This window comes from Alligator mississippiensis, chromosome 9, assembly GCF_030867095.1.
Source record: "Alligator mississippiensis isolate rAllMis1 chromosome 9, rAllMis1, whole genome shotgun sequence".
Classification (NCBI taxonomy): Eukaryota; Metazoa; Chordata; order Crocodylia; family Alligatoridae; genus Alligator; species Alligator mississippiensis.
Genome location: NC_081832.1, coordinates 1,700,625 through 1,715,826, shown reverse-complemented (window position 1 = coordinate 1,715,826; position 15,202 = coordinate 1,700,625). Strand labels below are relative to the sequence as shown.

Below are 15,202 nucleotides of genomic sequence, written 5' to 3'. Positions count from 1 at the left end.
CCGTGCGCTCCCCCGCGGCCCCAGGGCCAGCCCCCGGCAGGAGCCGAGCCCGAGCCCGAAGGCGGCGCCAGAGCGCGCTGCCCTGGAGCCCGGGGCTGAGGAGGGGGCGTGGCCTGGCCGGGGAGGGGCGGGGCATAGGCCGGGCTGGGCGGCCGCGCGCTGATTGGGCCCCGCTTGCCCCGGAGGGCGTGTCCGGCGGCGGGCCCCTAGCGACGCGGGGCGTTGCCAGGGGCGGTGACGCAGTTCCGGGCGGAAGGGGACGTGTCGCTGCGGCCGGAAGCGGGCCGGCGGGAGGCAGCATGGAGCAGGCCGCGGCGCCGGGCGAGGCGCTCAACGGCAGCGAGGCGGCCCCGGGCCCGGCCCGCCCGCCCGCCACGGCCGAGGGCATGGCGCTGGCCTACGGCAGCCTGGTGCTCATGGCGCTGCTGCCCATCTTCTTCGGCGCGCTGCGCTCCGTCGCCTGCGCCAAGAGCAAGGTGCGCGTGCCCCCCGCCCCCTCTCCCCATCCGCGCTGCTGAGCGCCACCCCCATGGACACGTCCCCAGCGCTCTCGTGCCCCCCCAGGGCCCCCGAGCCTCCCTGGGAAACCCCTGTGCTCGCCCCCCACGCAGGGTCGCCCCTTCCCCGTCCTCGCCGCGCGGCCTCGGCCCCTTCCCCGTCCTCACCGCGCAGCCTCGGCCCCTTCCCCGTCCTCCCCGTGCCACCTCGGCCCCTTCCCCGTCCTCCCCGCGGCCTGGAAGTGTGCCGAGCTTGGGGGTCGTCGGCGCGTCCCGGGTTGTGACAGCGTCTGGCTCCGTCAGCCAAACAGCGACCGCCAGCTGTGCAGCACGGCCGTTGTTTCCTTCCCCCGGGGGCGGGGGGACAGGTGCTCTTGCCGCGCAGCCGAGCCACTGTTTCGCGCCCCCGGGCTGCGGCGATCGAGGAGGACGGGGCCGCCTCGGGGCAGCCTGTGCAATGGTTTAAATGAATGGAAGTCATATCACATCTTTCCTGCTATTCGGGGCAGGGGTTGGTATGGGGGAGGGAGAAAGAGGTGCCCGGAGAGGGGTGTTGTTGGGAGGGTAATCAACATATGGCTGCACAGATGGGAGCCGAGAGCTCGCCCGGCCCTTCCCTCCCCTTCCCAGCCGGGCGCGCGGTGCGGGACAGGACCCGGTCCCCTGCTCTCCGGGGAGCGAGCGGCGCCAGTCGGATGCCGTTCCAGTCGCCGCGTTTCGCGAAGCGCTGTCCGCGGGGGCGCTGAGGCAGCCTGCTGCCCGGTGGGGCGCGGCGTGCGGCCGCCCCGAGCTGTGGGGTCTGGCCCTCTGCCCACGCGGGCACGAACGACGTGGGTTCAGCCTCGCCCTCCCCCTCGCCTTCCCCCCTTCAGAACTCCTCTGACATGCCGGAGACCATCACCAGCCGAGACGCCGCGCGCTTCCCCATCGTAGCCAGCTGCACCCTGCTAGGACTCTACCTCTTCTTCAAGGTAAGCGAGCTGCCGAGGTCCTGTGTGGACGGGGCAGGACGTACCAAGTGTGTACCGGGTCCCTCCTGCTTTTTGTTCCTTCTCTGTCTCCGCCAGGCTGCCTCTGTGTCCAGATCTACTCACGGCAGGTCGCAGCCTGCCCGGTAGGAATCTGAGATGCCCTCCAGTGCTGATTTATAGAGTCGTAGGCAATGAGGGTTGAAGGGACCTCAGGAGGTCACATCTAGTGCAACCCCTGCTCCAAGCAGGGCCAGCCCCAACTACATCCCAGACAAGGCTTTGTCTACCCGAGCCTTAAACACCTCCAGAGTTGGAGACTGCACCACCTCTCTGGGGAGCCTGTTGCAGTGCGTCACCGCCCTCCTTGTGAGAGGTTTTCCTAATATCTAACCTCAACTTCCCTTGCTGCAACTTGAAACCGTTGCTCCTTGTCCTGTCATCTGCCCCCACCGAGAGCAGTCCAGCTCCATGTCCTTGCAGCCCCCCGGCAGGGAGGTGAAGGCTGCTGTCAATCCCCGTCAGCCTTCTCTTCTCCAGACTAAATAAGCCCAGTTCCCTCAGCCTCTCCTCGCAAGTCACGTGCCCCAGCCGTTTTCATTGCCCTCCTCTGGACTCTCTCCCATTTGTCTACGTGATTGTAGCCCACCCTGTTGCAGGCTGCACTGCCTGCATGTACAGTATGTCACTGGAGGGGTGGGAGACCCTGCAGGCCTTGCTAGGCAGCAGAGCATGTTAAGGACAGGCGTGCTGGGTTGTGGACAGCACCCTGCCCATGAGCCCACCCAGCGTACCTTATGGAACAAGGAGTCAGAAAGTTGAATGGATGGGGGAGCAAAGTGCGGCAGCATCTGCATCGTGGGGCTGCTCAGGCCTGGTGCAGGCTGGGGCCTTTGACTCACAGCCGTTCCCCTGCATCATGTTGCTTTTTGTCAGCCCAGGCCTGTGTCCACAAGGAATTGCTTTTAAAAGGAGGGCAGAGAGTCCCTGGAAACTAGCTGGTGCTCAGACTGCAGAGGCTCTGCAGCTTTGCCTGCTGCGCTGTGGAGCTGACCCTGGTCTGACGCCCTAACTGAAAGCAGAGGTTAACAGGGATATTTGCATTGTAAATCCTGCTGACTTCCTTTGTGTTCCCTGCTTTGCTTCACATACTGCTCCAACTGCTGCTGGAGGCACTAGTGATTGCCAGCAATTCAGCCAGCTGCCAAGGTGGAAGAAGCAGTTGCATTTAACTGGCAGACGAGGCCCAGTCTGTTTCCTAATGGGGAGCTGCCGAGAAGTGTGACACCAGCCTGTTGGGTTCAGTGAATGTGCCAGAGCCCTCAGAGGTCGCGGCAGCCCGTGCATCAGGCCCTGCTGGGTCAGAAAGGTTGCTCTGCTTACCAAAGCTGGTCTGGAGTCGTTCCAGTTGTACTCACTGAACCACTGCAGATGCCCTGGGGAGAGGCAACGAAAGTGGTCTAAACTTCAGTTTGAACCAGTATTCACAGCCTTCAAGTCATCTGAATTAAACCAGTGCACCCCTCCACCCTCTGAGACCCCAGACCAGCTGGCCCAGCATGTTTTCCCAGGCACTCGTAGTGTCCTCCAGCTCCTTCTAGGCTCCTGCTTGTGGACGCTCAGAGGTGGAGTGGCCTTAGGAGCTTTGAACAGAACTGGTTGACACAAGTGATGTGAGCAGTGGGGAGGGTGGGGACGACTCCTAAAGAACCCTGGGCAACAGGTCCTCAGTGCCTGGGCCTTGACACCTTTCATCCCCGAGGACCATAGCAGAGTATGAGCCAGGCAGTACTGACTGTGGCTTAGTGCTAACCAAATATCCAGGGCTCCTTCCTGGCCAGTCAGGGAAGCAGCTGCCCTCTTCAGTGTCTTGCTTGTGAAGATGTCAGTAGTGCTGCTTGGGCACTTCTGTCATCCCTTGCCTGCCAGCCACGTTACGCATGGCTGGTAAATACCTGAGGCAGGTGAGCTGTAAGTACATGAGGTGCTTGGTGGGATGGGTTAGACTCTGCCTAGGTGAACCCTGCAGCCCTTCTCCTCCTGGATTCTTTGCCATTCCACCAAATTCACGTGGCTCCGGGAGCATCTGCTCTTTCATTTGTTTACAGTAGCTGTCATGACCTGGCTCCGCTAGGAGTGTTTGCATTTGAACGTCTATTTTTAGGAGACTCTAGGAAGAGACCAAAGACAGCCTTGAGCGGCTGGGAGCACGTTGTGCTTGAGCTGGGGGATTAGCGCCTGATAAATCATGGTGGGGTATGCAGCCTGTAAGGTTGCCTGTGCATATAGCAAAGGGCAGGGGGGCTAATAATATCATGGGATAAAGCAGGGCATGGTATGGGCCTGCTCTCTGAACCCACTTGTGCCTTCTGGCTCCGGTCTCGTGCTGCTTGCCACACAAAGGATGGTGACTGTGACCTGTGACCACTGTGCTAAGTGCCTCTCATTCTGCCTTCCAGATCTTCTCTCAAGAATACATCAACCTCCTGCTCTCCATGTATTTCTTCGTCCTGGGGATTCTTGCTCTGTCCCACACCATCAGGTAAGGCCAGGGCGTCTAGGGGAGCTGGGCTTGGTGCCAGCTGCTGTACCAGCCACCTCTCCCACTGGCTCTCTTGTCAGTGCACCTCAGGCCCTGCACAGAGCCAGGAGCAGAGCCCAGGTGCTTCAGGTCCATGCAGCACTGTATGAACTAGTCCATCTTGCCTGCAGAAGTTTGAATGGACTTTGACCACACTGTAGGGGTACAGGGCATGTTCAGCCCTCTCCAGAGACCATCCTTAGTGGTGGCTGGCTTTGAGGCAGCAGTTGAGAGACTGGCCTGGATCCTCTTGCAAGAGCCTGGGACTCGGTGAACCTGGTTTGGGAAACCAGGTGGAAAAGCCCAAAGCCCAGTGAAAGCTGGAGGTGGAGCTCCCAGCAGCACTGTGGCCCAATAGAGTAGAGCAGGAGACGGGAATGCAGCTCTGAGACGCTTTACTGCAGACGTAACCCTGAATTCAGGGCAACCCAGGGATGACCCACACTTCCCAGGGTCAATTCAATCTCTCTGGAGTCATTCCAGCACCAAGAGTCCCTCTAGCCTGCCCCACACACTGGAGAGAAGTTGGCTTTGCCCCAGTTCCCGTTTTCCCCACCCAAGGTCTCTGGCTCTCTAAGCCTGAGTGCTGTCCTGGGAAAGGCCTAGCCCTGCGTGTTAAGAGATCAGACTGGGAGAAGCACTGAGAGTGGATGTCTGTGATGTGTCCTGCAGCCATCCCGGAGGTGGGGGAAGCATAACATACTCCGGGGGCTTCTGTTGGATTGACCTGCTCTGTCTCTTCTTCCAGCCCCATGATGAACAAAGTCTTCCCGGCTAACTTCCCCAGCAAGCAGTACCAGCTGCTCTTCACCCAGGGCTCAGGGGAGGCCAAGGAAGGTATGTCAGCTTGCCAGCTTTTGTGGGGCTCTTGCACTCTTGGCTCATCTGTGTTTGCTGCACCCCCGAGTTGGTAGTTTGGGAGCTCTGCCTCTCGCACCCTTCGGCTGTGGCTCAGGCCCGTCTGGACACCAGGCACTTGCCCTTGAGATCTCTGGCTTCCTGTCTGCTGCCTTGTGCTTCAGCAGAAGATCCCAGCATCAGGATGCTGTAGAGCTGGAGCCAAGAATGGAGCCAGTTTCCTGGGCCACAGCTACCCCCTGAGAGCCCATGCACTGGTGCAGGATGCCTCAGCAGGCGTGAAACCCATTAACATTCAGAAGTTCAGGGAGAAGCATGTGGCCTTTCAAGTAGTCCCCAATGGTAGCAAAACGAGTAATGGAAAGGGTAGAAGGCTTCTAATATCTAGTGTCCCCTGAGCTCATTGGAGCTGCGGACAGAGCCCCGTGTCTTCCGTGGCGCATGCGTGGCGGTAACACTGTCCAGACGAGGTGGCCTCACATTCTTATGTCATTGCAGAGATTGTGAATTATGAGTTTGATACCAAGGACCTTGTGTGCCTGGCTATGAGCAGCGTCGTGGGGGTCTGGTACCTACTGAGGAAGGTAAGGCATGGAGCAGGGCAGCAGGGGTGAGCCACACTGGGGGAGGAATGAGGGAGCCTCAATGGGTTGCACATAGGGAAAGCTGGTCTCTGAGCCACTGGTGTGATGCAGCTCCCCACTCTGTTCCCAGCACTGGATCGCCAACAACCTCTTTGGGCTTGCCTTCTCCCTCAACGGGGTGGAGCTGCTGCACTTGAACAACGTCAGCACTGGCTGCATCCTGCTTGGAGGGCTCTTCATCTACGACGTGTTCTGGGTAAGTGGGTATAACTGCGGGAGGGGCATGGTGGGTGCACCGTGGCCCAGCCTGGCGCCCATCCCTTGCTAGCGCAAGGCCACGTCAAGTTACCCTGCTGCAAGTAGCCCGAGCTTTGCCCTTGAAACGAGCTGGTGCTCAGCCCTTGCTACAGCCCGGAGGAGGCTGCTTCAGAGCCTGGCTGCTTGTTCTCAGCCCAGAGCTCTTCTGGGCCACTTGACCCTGTTTGTTCTTGCACAGGGGTTGTCCCGTGTTTAAAATGGCCCCCTCCATCCTCAGCGTGTTGGGAGTTCTGGTGTGTCCTCTCTCAGCCTCTGTTCTGGGAGGGTAAATCAGATAGGCTTGTTCCCTCTCCGTTCCCGCCTCATCATTCTCTGCGCCTGCTCCTGTTTGAGTTATCCTCGAACATGGGTGGCCAGAATCGCGTGTGCCATTGCAGGGCAGCTCTCACAGCAGCACAGATACTTCCCCTCTCAGCTGGGATTGCCTGCCCTGGGCTTTCCTGTGACTTCCTCAGCCCTGCCCTCCCAGCGGGTCCTGGTTTTCCTGTGAGCGGTGAGTACAGCCAGGCCTTCCCCATTCTGTTCCCCTCCACTTACATTCTCAGGGACTGGAACAAGACTGTCTGCAGTGACTCTGTGCCTCCTACCCTTCCAGTTCATCCCGTCTCCTTACTCCAGCCCATCTAGGATATTCAGATTCTCCTTTGTATGGACTACCTCTCCCCCAGCTTTCTCTGCAGGTCTCGTTAGTGCAGTGTTGCTTTTTACACCAGGATCATTGATGAAAGCATTACATAAGATCAGCCCCAAAATTTGTTCCTGTGGGAAACACACTGTGTGCCCTTCCATGGCCAGACAGCTCTCTTCTCAGCATAGCCCACTCCCATTATCACCTCTACCTTAGCCAGCTCCTCACCCATCTTGCCATTCTCTACCTGGCCTGGCCTTCTGCTGATCGAGGATCCCCAATGGCACTGGATCAGGCACTGTGTTCAAGTCCAGATCAGATCTACTATGTGTTCCTTGCCAATGCACGTCTCTGTCAAGGAAGGCTCTCCAGCTGGGCTGGTACCAGCTACCCCCTCTGGTTGTGTTTTTTTTCATTTCTCCCCTTTTCTTTCCTTCTGTGCTTCTTCAAAAGCTTTGCCAGCAGCTGAGGTCAGACAATGGGCCCTTGGGCCCTGGATACTGCTTTTTTCTGTTCAAATAGAGATGTGCTCTGCTGTTTTCCAGTCGCTGCCTAATGCCCCCCCCAGTCTGTTATTTAATAAATCCAGTAGCCCTGGCCTTGTGAGTTTGTGTGCTGGTTTTCCATTACTTTGGGGTGGATGCTTGAGCCACCTGAGCACACAAAGCTCCCAGAGCCATGTTGGCCTGGGATGTCAGGTTTTTCACTGCTGTGCATTCCCTTTATGCTCTTTCTGGTGCAACTCTTTTCCTAACCAGACAAACCTGCCCCTTTGCAGAGCAGGGCAGAGCTGATACCATCACTGCTGACTCAGTTTCCCTGCTTGAGCATATCTAGATTTCCTTGACTGGTGCTCATGCTCTGTCTGCGCGCACAGTCCCCAGCAGGGCTTCCTGAGGCTCTTGGTGCATGTAAAGGGCTTGTCTTTGTCTCAGAGGTGCAGCCTCTTTTGCTGATTTGGGCCTGTCAACAAGCAGTCGCTAGGGATCTTGGAGGTGTATTCGCACAGCAGGATCTCAGGTGATTCACAACAAGGAAGTGAAAAGCCAGTTGACGTGCATGTGGGGCTGAGACCCTTGTAGCCTCATGTGGAGCTTCACAGAGCAGCAGCAGTAGACTTTTCCTGTGTCCTCGGGGGTGCCTCGGGGCACAGTCTGCAGGAGGCTCCCTGGGGCCCTAGCTGGAGTTCTGTGACCTAGCGGCAGCAATCTGACACGGCCCACGTGCTCTCAGGTGCTTCTGAATGCCAGCTCTCGGGGCTCACCGGCCAGGAACTAACTGGCATCAGATCTGGTTAGGCCAACAGCACGTGTGTACAACTAGGCACCCTGAAATGCAAAGTGAAGGTTCGCAGTGGCCAGTGTATTCACAGTCCGGTGACCAGCAAGGAGCCGGTGCTTGAAATGGACAGTGCCTTGTGGAGCAAACTGCAGTCGCCTCTGACGATCGTATCCCTTTCTGTTGAGTCTGGTCCTGAGCAAAGCTTTCAGCTGTACCAGCCGGCTGGCTCGGGGCCTGGACCACTGCGCCTTCCGGGGTTGCTCTGGTCCCAACTGACATACCTTCAGTCGGAGCAGAGCCCCATGTGTGTGACCTGTGTCCCATCTGAGTTAAGGGGGACTCACCTGTTGCTCCAGGGCAGACCGGGATGGAGCCAGCCCCAGCACCTCCCTGGAAACCTGCTTTGTTTGATTGCTGAGCCTCCGCCGATTGGCCGCCAGGGGGCACCCGGCTGCTGTCTTGGCAGGGGGACACTCCGGGCCTGAATGCTATCTGCCAGCCCTTCTGTGATTCCCCCAGCCCTGGGACTGGAGAGCAGGGCACAAAGCCCCCAGGGCCAGGACTGACAGCGCTATCGCTGGTGTGGCCCAGATTGGCCCTGCGGGGGTTTGGCCGGGGCCAGGCCACGGCTGGGTAAGAGGTTCTTCCCTTCTTGCTTGTACAGCTGCTCTCATCTTGCCCTGGTCTGCCCCTTCCTAGGTCTTCGGCACCAACGTGATGGTGACTGTTGCCAAATCGTTTGAGGCGCCAATAAAACGTGAGTCGATTTCTGCTGTCCCTGGGTGGGGGGCGTGCCTTGCTGTGGTTGGTCTCCCTTGTTGCCCGTGCCCTGCACACTGCCTACCTCATGTGCATCATGTGGTGTCTTCATGTGTCAGTGCAGTGTTCTCCTTCCTGGGTTTCCTTTCCCTGGGGTGCCAGGATGGGCTCTCCAGGCAGCCGGGGGGGTGTCCAGGTCCCACCAGCAGTGGGAACCGCGGCAGAGCTGGGTCGGTCATTTAGGCTGGGATTCATGCACTGCCTGCATCCCATGAGGAAGAGCAAAGGGAGTCTGTCCAGCCATTGCTGACATGTCTTGTATGTGACATGGGGTGGGTGCAGGGTCACAGCTGTCTGGGGGCAGATGGGGAAGTGATGCCTCGAGGTGGGTGCTGAACACCTTAGTGGCTCCTTGCTGCTTTGGGTTTGCACTGATCAGCTATGGAAGGGCAGTGCAACATCTTGCATGGGAGAATCAGCTGTGAGGGTTTGCCCAGGGTCCTGCAGCTCATTCCTACACAGACCTACCTGCCCCTCTCTGGGTTGGTCTCTACTCAGGAACAAGCTTGGGTTGGGGCTGTATACGCCCAACCTCTTCTCTTCTGCTCACATGCCCTTCTCTTTCCCAGTGGTTTTCCCCCAGGACCTGCTGGAGAAGGGGCTGGAAGCTGACAACTTCGCCATGCTGGGCCTGGGAGATATTGTCATTCCAGGTGAGGAGGGTGACAAGGGTGGGGGAGCTCCAGTTACTCGGGACTGAACCTGCAGCCTCCAGGCTCCTGGGGCCGGGTGAGGGCAACAGCTGGAAAAGGACATGCGCCTGGTGCCAAGGTCCAGAGTGGGGACCCCTGAGCCCTTACCTGAGCTGTTCACCTGCCCCTACATCACGGGTCACTTGTGGGTGGCTCACCCCGCATCGGCTCAGTACCAAATCCAGCCGCGAGAGGGTGCTGTGCAGCCTGCGACTGCTACCGAGCGCGCGGTCTGGGCGTGAGCTCTTGCTCGCTTTGCAGCTGCTGCCTCTGCCTTGCACTGACGGTGCCTTTCCTCCTGCAGGAATCTTCATTGCCTTGCTGCTGCGTTTCGACATCAGGTGAGCCACGCCTGCGCTGGCAGCGTCCTGCAGTGCTCGGCCACTGTAGACCGGGCTAAGAGGAGCACCTGGGGTCTCGGGCAGTCAGGACTGGCTAGCGGGCAGGCATCGCCGGGGTGGGGGCAGGCAGTTTCAGAAGAGAAGCACTTCTCACACCTCGTGCCCCAGGGCTCAGTGGCCACTGCAGCATTTTTCCCGACTTACTGGGAAATCCCCCCCACCTCCGGCAGAGAGTCACAGCCAACACTTGTCCTGCTTTAGAGCAGTGATGGGAGTGTGTGGCCATGAGCTGCTGACCACACCTCACTGCAGCACCTTCCGCCACACTCCCACCCCATGTCTCACCCCCTACACTCACTGGGGTCATCCCGACTGCGACCGCAGAGCTTGCCCCCAGGTGACAGCCTCTCGTGTGCCTGTCAGTCCTGCCCTGGCCATGCCCAGGGCTGGGGTATGTGTCTCAGGTCTGAGGTCCCAGGCTGACCCCTCCGCTCCCTCACAGCTTGAAGAAGAATACGCACACGTACTTCTACACCAGCTTCGTGGCTTACATCTTCGGCCTGGGCCTCACCATCTTCATCATGCACATCTTCAAGCATGCCCAGGTGAGCCTCCTCCCCTCCACTTCCTGCCATCACTGCCTCAAGTGCCACCAGCCTCCAACAGACCAATAATACCACGGTGTCAGCATTGGCCTGGAGAGCCTGGCCAGGGTCAGGCGAGGGCACAGCGCCCCTGTCCTGGGTGCTGAACCTTCCCCCTCTTGTGAGCTCAGGGCAGGGGACCTGGAGGCTTTGCAGGTTCTCACCTCGCTGAGGTAGGAACTCGGGACTGGGACCATACAGGTTTCTGGAGTAGGATAGATAAAAGCCCACAGGCCGCAAAGCTGAGTGTCATCCTGCGCTGGGCCTGGGCCTCCCTGGTACTTGGGTGCCAACCTCCAGCTGCCATCCGCCCATCTGGCTCTTCTGGAGCTCATGCCCATAAGCCCCTCCAGCCGGTCTGTGTCCTAACTGCCTCTGCTCTCCCCAGCCGGCGCTGCTGTACCTGGTCCCTGCCTGCATCGGGTTCCCTCTGCTCGTGGCTTTGGTGAAGGGAGAAGTCACTGAAATGTTCAGGTAAGCACCTGGCTGGGTAGGAAGTGCATCAAGGCTCCAGGGCCCGAGTTCCAGGCCAGGGCAGGGTGTGAGCCCCGTATGAGCTCATTGGGGCGTAAGGGGTGGGGGAGCGTTCCTTGAATTTGTGACCGTACACATTGGCCCCGTAGCTGCTGCCTTGGTGTGTGAACTAGCTCCTCCGTGACCCGAGGCATCTCTACAGCACCTGTGACTCTGTGTGAGTCGGAGGGTGAGGCCGCAGGGAGAGGTGTAGGTGTGACCCAGAGAGGCGGGGGAAGGCTTGAGAGGCAGTATGGTGCTGCCTGGGCACCTTCCCTGGGCAGGGAGACTGAGTCCCACTATCCAGCAGCTCCCAAGGGCAGAGGCAGCTTATCTGCCCTCAACCCCAGTGCTTTCCTGCCTGGCATGATACTGGTGTCCTCGGGCCGGCCGTGGCTTCTCTTAGTCTTGGGAGGGGGGGGCTCCTTGCAGTGCCAGGGGGAGCTGCTGGGGGCCAGTCACATGTGCAGAGGGCCCAGGAGACCTCCCCTGGTTGCTGAGCCTTCCCATGTGTCACACACCTGGCAGCAGGACCCTTGCTCTGCAGCCTCCAGCTCCCCCCAGGCTCCCTGGCGGCCTGTCTGTGCCCCTTGGGTCAGCATGGAGCTGATGGACGGAGCGAGGCGAGAGTTGCCAGCCCCAGAGAAGCTGCAATTCCCCTGCTCCCCCGGCGCACACGTTTCTAGTGTCCCCGCCCTGCCAGCACCTGCCTGGCCTTGGGTGTTGGCTGGTGCAGGTGGCTGCAGGCTCGCGGCCCCCACCCTCGTGCTTCCTGTGCACCTGGCCTCCTGCCGCCCCTTCACACATGCCCGTGACTCACCCGCCCACTGCTGCATCACCTCCCTGCCTGGGAAGCGCACGAGGACAGGCTGCGGGGGCACTAGCAAGGCCCTTGAAGGCTTGCAGCCAGGCGAGAGGGCTCTGTGCCAAAGCAGAGGCTACGGGGCACCCTGCTGCTGAGTCCCCTGTGGCTCTGCTGCTACCCAGGTCCCAGCAGGGCTGCAGTGAATGGGGCATGAGGCCGTGGCAGCAGTGGGGAGGCTTAGCTCGGCCCTGCACAGGCAGGCGCTGGCTCTGGGGGAGTGCCAGCGGCTGGGGAGGTTCCCAGAACCCCGCGTCCCTTGAGACTGCTCCAGCATCTGGAGCTCTGCATCGAGCTCATCTGCCGGAGGGCCGGAAACTGCTCCCACCCCTAGGAATCCTGTTGGGTGCAGCGCTGCCTCCCCCTCCACCCCATGCCCGCGAGGCGCTCCAAAGCTTTCAGCCTGCCACCAAGCTGTGGCTGGATGTGGCTGGCTGCCCTGTGCCCCCACCGCCCTCGGCTCTGGCCACACTCAGCTGGCAGCCTGCCCGCCCCCAAGGCCTGGCACTTTGCAGGGTGCAGGGAACACGGGGACCTGCCATGCCCTGGGGCGCTTCATGCTCTGGTGACGGGGCCGAGCAGGGGAGCTGCGGGGGCCACAAGTGCCCCAGGCTCTGCGTGCATGTGCGTGATGGCGCGGAGGGAGCGGCAGGGGCAGGAGTCCAGGATGGCCAGGCTGTTGGACTGGGGTTGGGGCAGGCGTAGAGTTAACTCCTTGTGCTCCACAGACCAGAGCTGCTCAGAAGTCTCTGGCTTCCTTCGGCGTGTTGGGCATGCGGGCATGGGCTGTGGGACCCCTGACCCGCCGCTCGCGCTGCGGTACGCGCTGGTCTGTTGCCTCACCGTGGCCGTCAGGCCCACCCCAGCCCAGGTGGGGCCCAGTGTCTCTCTGCTCGTGGCCCAGCCGGCTCTACCCCCTGCTATCTGCTTTCATATTCCTCCCCACCTTCCCCCTGGCCCACGAACTTGAACTGCTACACTTGCCTCTGGCAGTGGCGTGAGCTCCCTGGGCTTCCCAGGAAGACTGACTCCCGTGCCCACGCCCCAGGCCAGCAGAAAGGGGCAGCAGCTGGCATGCGCAGGCTCCCCAAGGTAACAGTTCTTGCTGCTGCGGGTCTCACTCCCGTCTCTCTCTCTATCTCTCTCTTTCTTTCTTTCTTTCTTTCTTTCTCTCTTTCCTCTGTCCTGCTCCTTCCTCTCCCCTCCTGCCTCCTGTCTTTCCTGCAGCTACGAATCCTCTGCTGAAATCTTGCCACACACGCCGCGACTTACCCACTTCCCCACCGTGTCCGGTTCGCCGGCCAGCCTGGCCGATTCCATGCAGCAGAAACTGTCCTGCCCCCGCCGACGCCGGCAGCAAAGCCCCAGCGCCATGTAGCCTCCGCCCACCAGGCCCTTTCCTTGCCTCTCTGGCCAGGTACGGTCGGTCCCTCAAGGGTCTTCCTGCCCTGCTCGCTCCCCTGCCGCAGCTTGTCTTCAGGGGGGAGCCGTCGGCCTCCCTGCTGTCGCACTCTTCCCTGGCGCTGGGGCCCCTTCCCCACTCGCGCCATCCTGGGCGCAGTCGAAACCTACCCGTTTACCCAGTCTGGGCCAGCTGATCCCAAGGGATCATCTGCTTGTGGGGCTGGAGGGGGTGTTGCTGTTTATCGCTGTCTAGGGTGGGCACGAGGGCAGCAGCTTTGTGCTCCTGGCAGAGGCTTTGCTGCTTCTGTATCTCTTCCACCCCCACGCTCCTCTGTGCAGAGCTGGGGTCCCAGGATGGCGTCTCTGTCGGACCCTTACCCCTGCCCTTCCCTTGACCACGTGGCTGCAGTGAACTCGCCCTGGGGAAAGTCGAGAGTGCCTTGCTGCACATGCAGCCAGCCCTGGCTGAGCCGGAGCCGCTCGTCCCTCAGCCGCCAGCTGACCGGGGTGCCCGAAAATCCTGGTTCTGCATGCCCTGTGGGGTGGGGAAATGCACTGTTTACCCATGACTTCTGCATGGCCTTGACGTGCCTAGGAGCTGCCTCTGATAGATACCCGCCGAGTTGCACATGCACGCGTGCGTGTGTGTGTGTGTGCACGTTTGTGTGGTGCGGGGCCTAGTGCTGGGAAGCTCAGTCTGGGGCAGCCAGGTCCTCTCCTCATCCTGCCTGGGGCTCCGTGCTGACAGTCCTCCCCTGCCCCGAGGCACAAGTCTGACAGGGTGGGTGCAGCGCCGGGGTCCCTGCGGCTTGTGTCCTGATCTCATCCTGCTGCCCCTGACACGCCGGCACGACGCACCCAGGAGCTCTCCCCGCCGTGCCGGGAGCCGAGCCGCTCAGCTGGCCCATCCTTCGGGCAGGCTTTGCCTTCGACGCCACCCTCCCCGCTACTGTGACGTGCACCCGTGCTGGCTGCGCTGCCTCCACAGCACAGAGGGGCTAAGCCTCCCCACAGGAGGAAGGGGCTTAACCTCCCCCACATCTTCTCCCTCTCTCCTCTCCAGCTACGAGGAGAGCTCCACTCCCAAGGAGGTGCCCGCGGCCTCCAAGGACGGACTGACAGACGGGGAGAAGAAAGAGAAGTGACCTTGCAGGTCTGGGCTGGGCTCGGTGCTCTGGGCCAAGCCGGGCCACCCGGCCCCAGCCCCATCGCAAGCGACGACGACAAGAAGCCTCCCCTTTCCCCCCATCTATGTAGCCGCATCGTGTTCGTGTGCCCGGACCAGCCGCCCCTGCCCTCCCCAGCTGCAGGGCTGCCCCGCTCCGTTTTATCACCGGCCCCTCAGTGCGGGGGGCCCCTGCGGGGCCGGTTTTTAAATTTTGTATCGTGGACTCGCTTTCTCTCATATTAAATCATCTCGAAGGAGGGGCAGCCCCTGCCTCTCATTCCCCAGGCTCGGTGCGGGGATCGGGGGCTGCGTCTTCCTCTCCGGGGGGAGCGCTGCCCTGGGCCTGCTGCGCTCTCCATGCCCCGAGTCTTTCTCCTTGCTGGGCGCGCTCCAGCTTTCCCTGGGGAGCGAGGGGCCGGCACGGGTCCTGAAGCTGCTGGAAGCTCATGGCTGTGGCACACTTACCGTGGCAGGGTCTAGGTAGTGGTGCCCTGCACACACACAAGGAGGCTGACACACGGAGGTTGAAAGCATGGCAGAAGACTGCAGCTTGGGGATCCCAAGCCCCAGTCCTTCCTCGGTGACCCCAGAACTGTTTGCCCAGGGTCCTGTCCCCCTCCTCTGCCAGCAGAGAGGCTGCCATGGCACTATCCTCGCTGCCCCTTTCCTCTCCGTGTGAGGGTTGGCCCGTGGGAGCCTCCCAGCAACTGGCAGAGCTGCCTGCGGTGACCCACAGTGATGCGTCGGCCTGGGTGGTGGAGGAGGAAAGAGGCCAGGTAGGTGGAGAGGGCCTGTTACCTGGGCCAGGCCGTGACCTGGTCCCCAAGGCACACCCCTCCTGGGGCGCCAGCAGCCTCTCTGCCCCCAAGCTCCAGCCAGGGGCAGAGAGGCCTGGCCTTGTGCACTGCCCGCCTGCCTCCCCACGCAGGTGCGACGCTGGCCCTGCAGTGACCCGCCCTGCCCCTGGACACGGCGCCCCGGTGGCCTGCGTTGCTCTGCTGTTTCCAAGTGACCCTCTCCACTCGCACCCCCACCCCCTCCTCC

The 15,202-nt window shown here is 61.0% G+C and overlaps 1 protein-coding gene across 2 annotated transcripts; it reads left to right on the top strand.

The window, feature by feature from the left end:
* The first annotated feature begins 282 nt into the window (after window positions 1-282).
* Window positions 283-14,415, top strand: HM13 (histocompatibility minor 13). 2 transcript variants are annotated; one of them, XM_019500354.2, is made up of 12 exons: window positions 283-476; window positions 1,370-1,468; window positions 3,925-4,007; window positions 4,795-4,883; window positions 5,403-5,488; window positions 5,619-5,744; window positions 8,415-8,472; window positions 9,104-9,187; window positions 9,531-9,567; window positions 10,070-10,172; window positions 10,600-10,685; window positions 12,814-14,131. In XM_019500354.2, exons 1-12 carry the CDS (start codon window positions 300-302, stop codon window positions 12,962-12,964), a joined length of 1,179 nt encoding a protein of 392 aa, XP_019355899.1. In that variant the 5' UTR covers window positions 283-299; the 3' UTR covers window positions 12,965-14,131. The 2 variants fall into 2 exon arrangements, with proteins under 2 accessions (XP_019355899.1, XP_006274343.2); XM_006274281.4 differs by having other exon boundaries at window positions 285-476; window positions 14,054-14,415.
* Window positions 14,416-15,202: the final 787 nt, after the last annotated feature.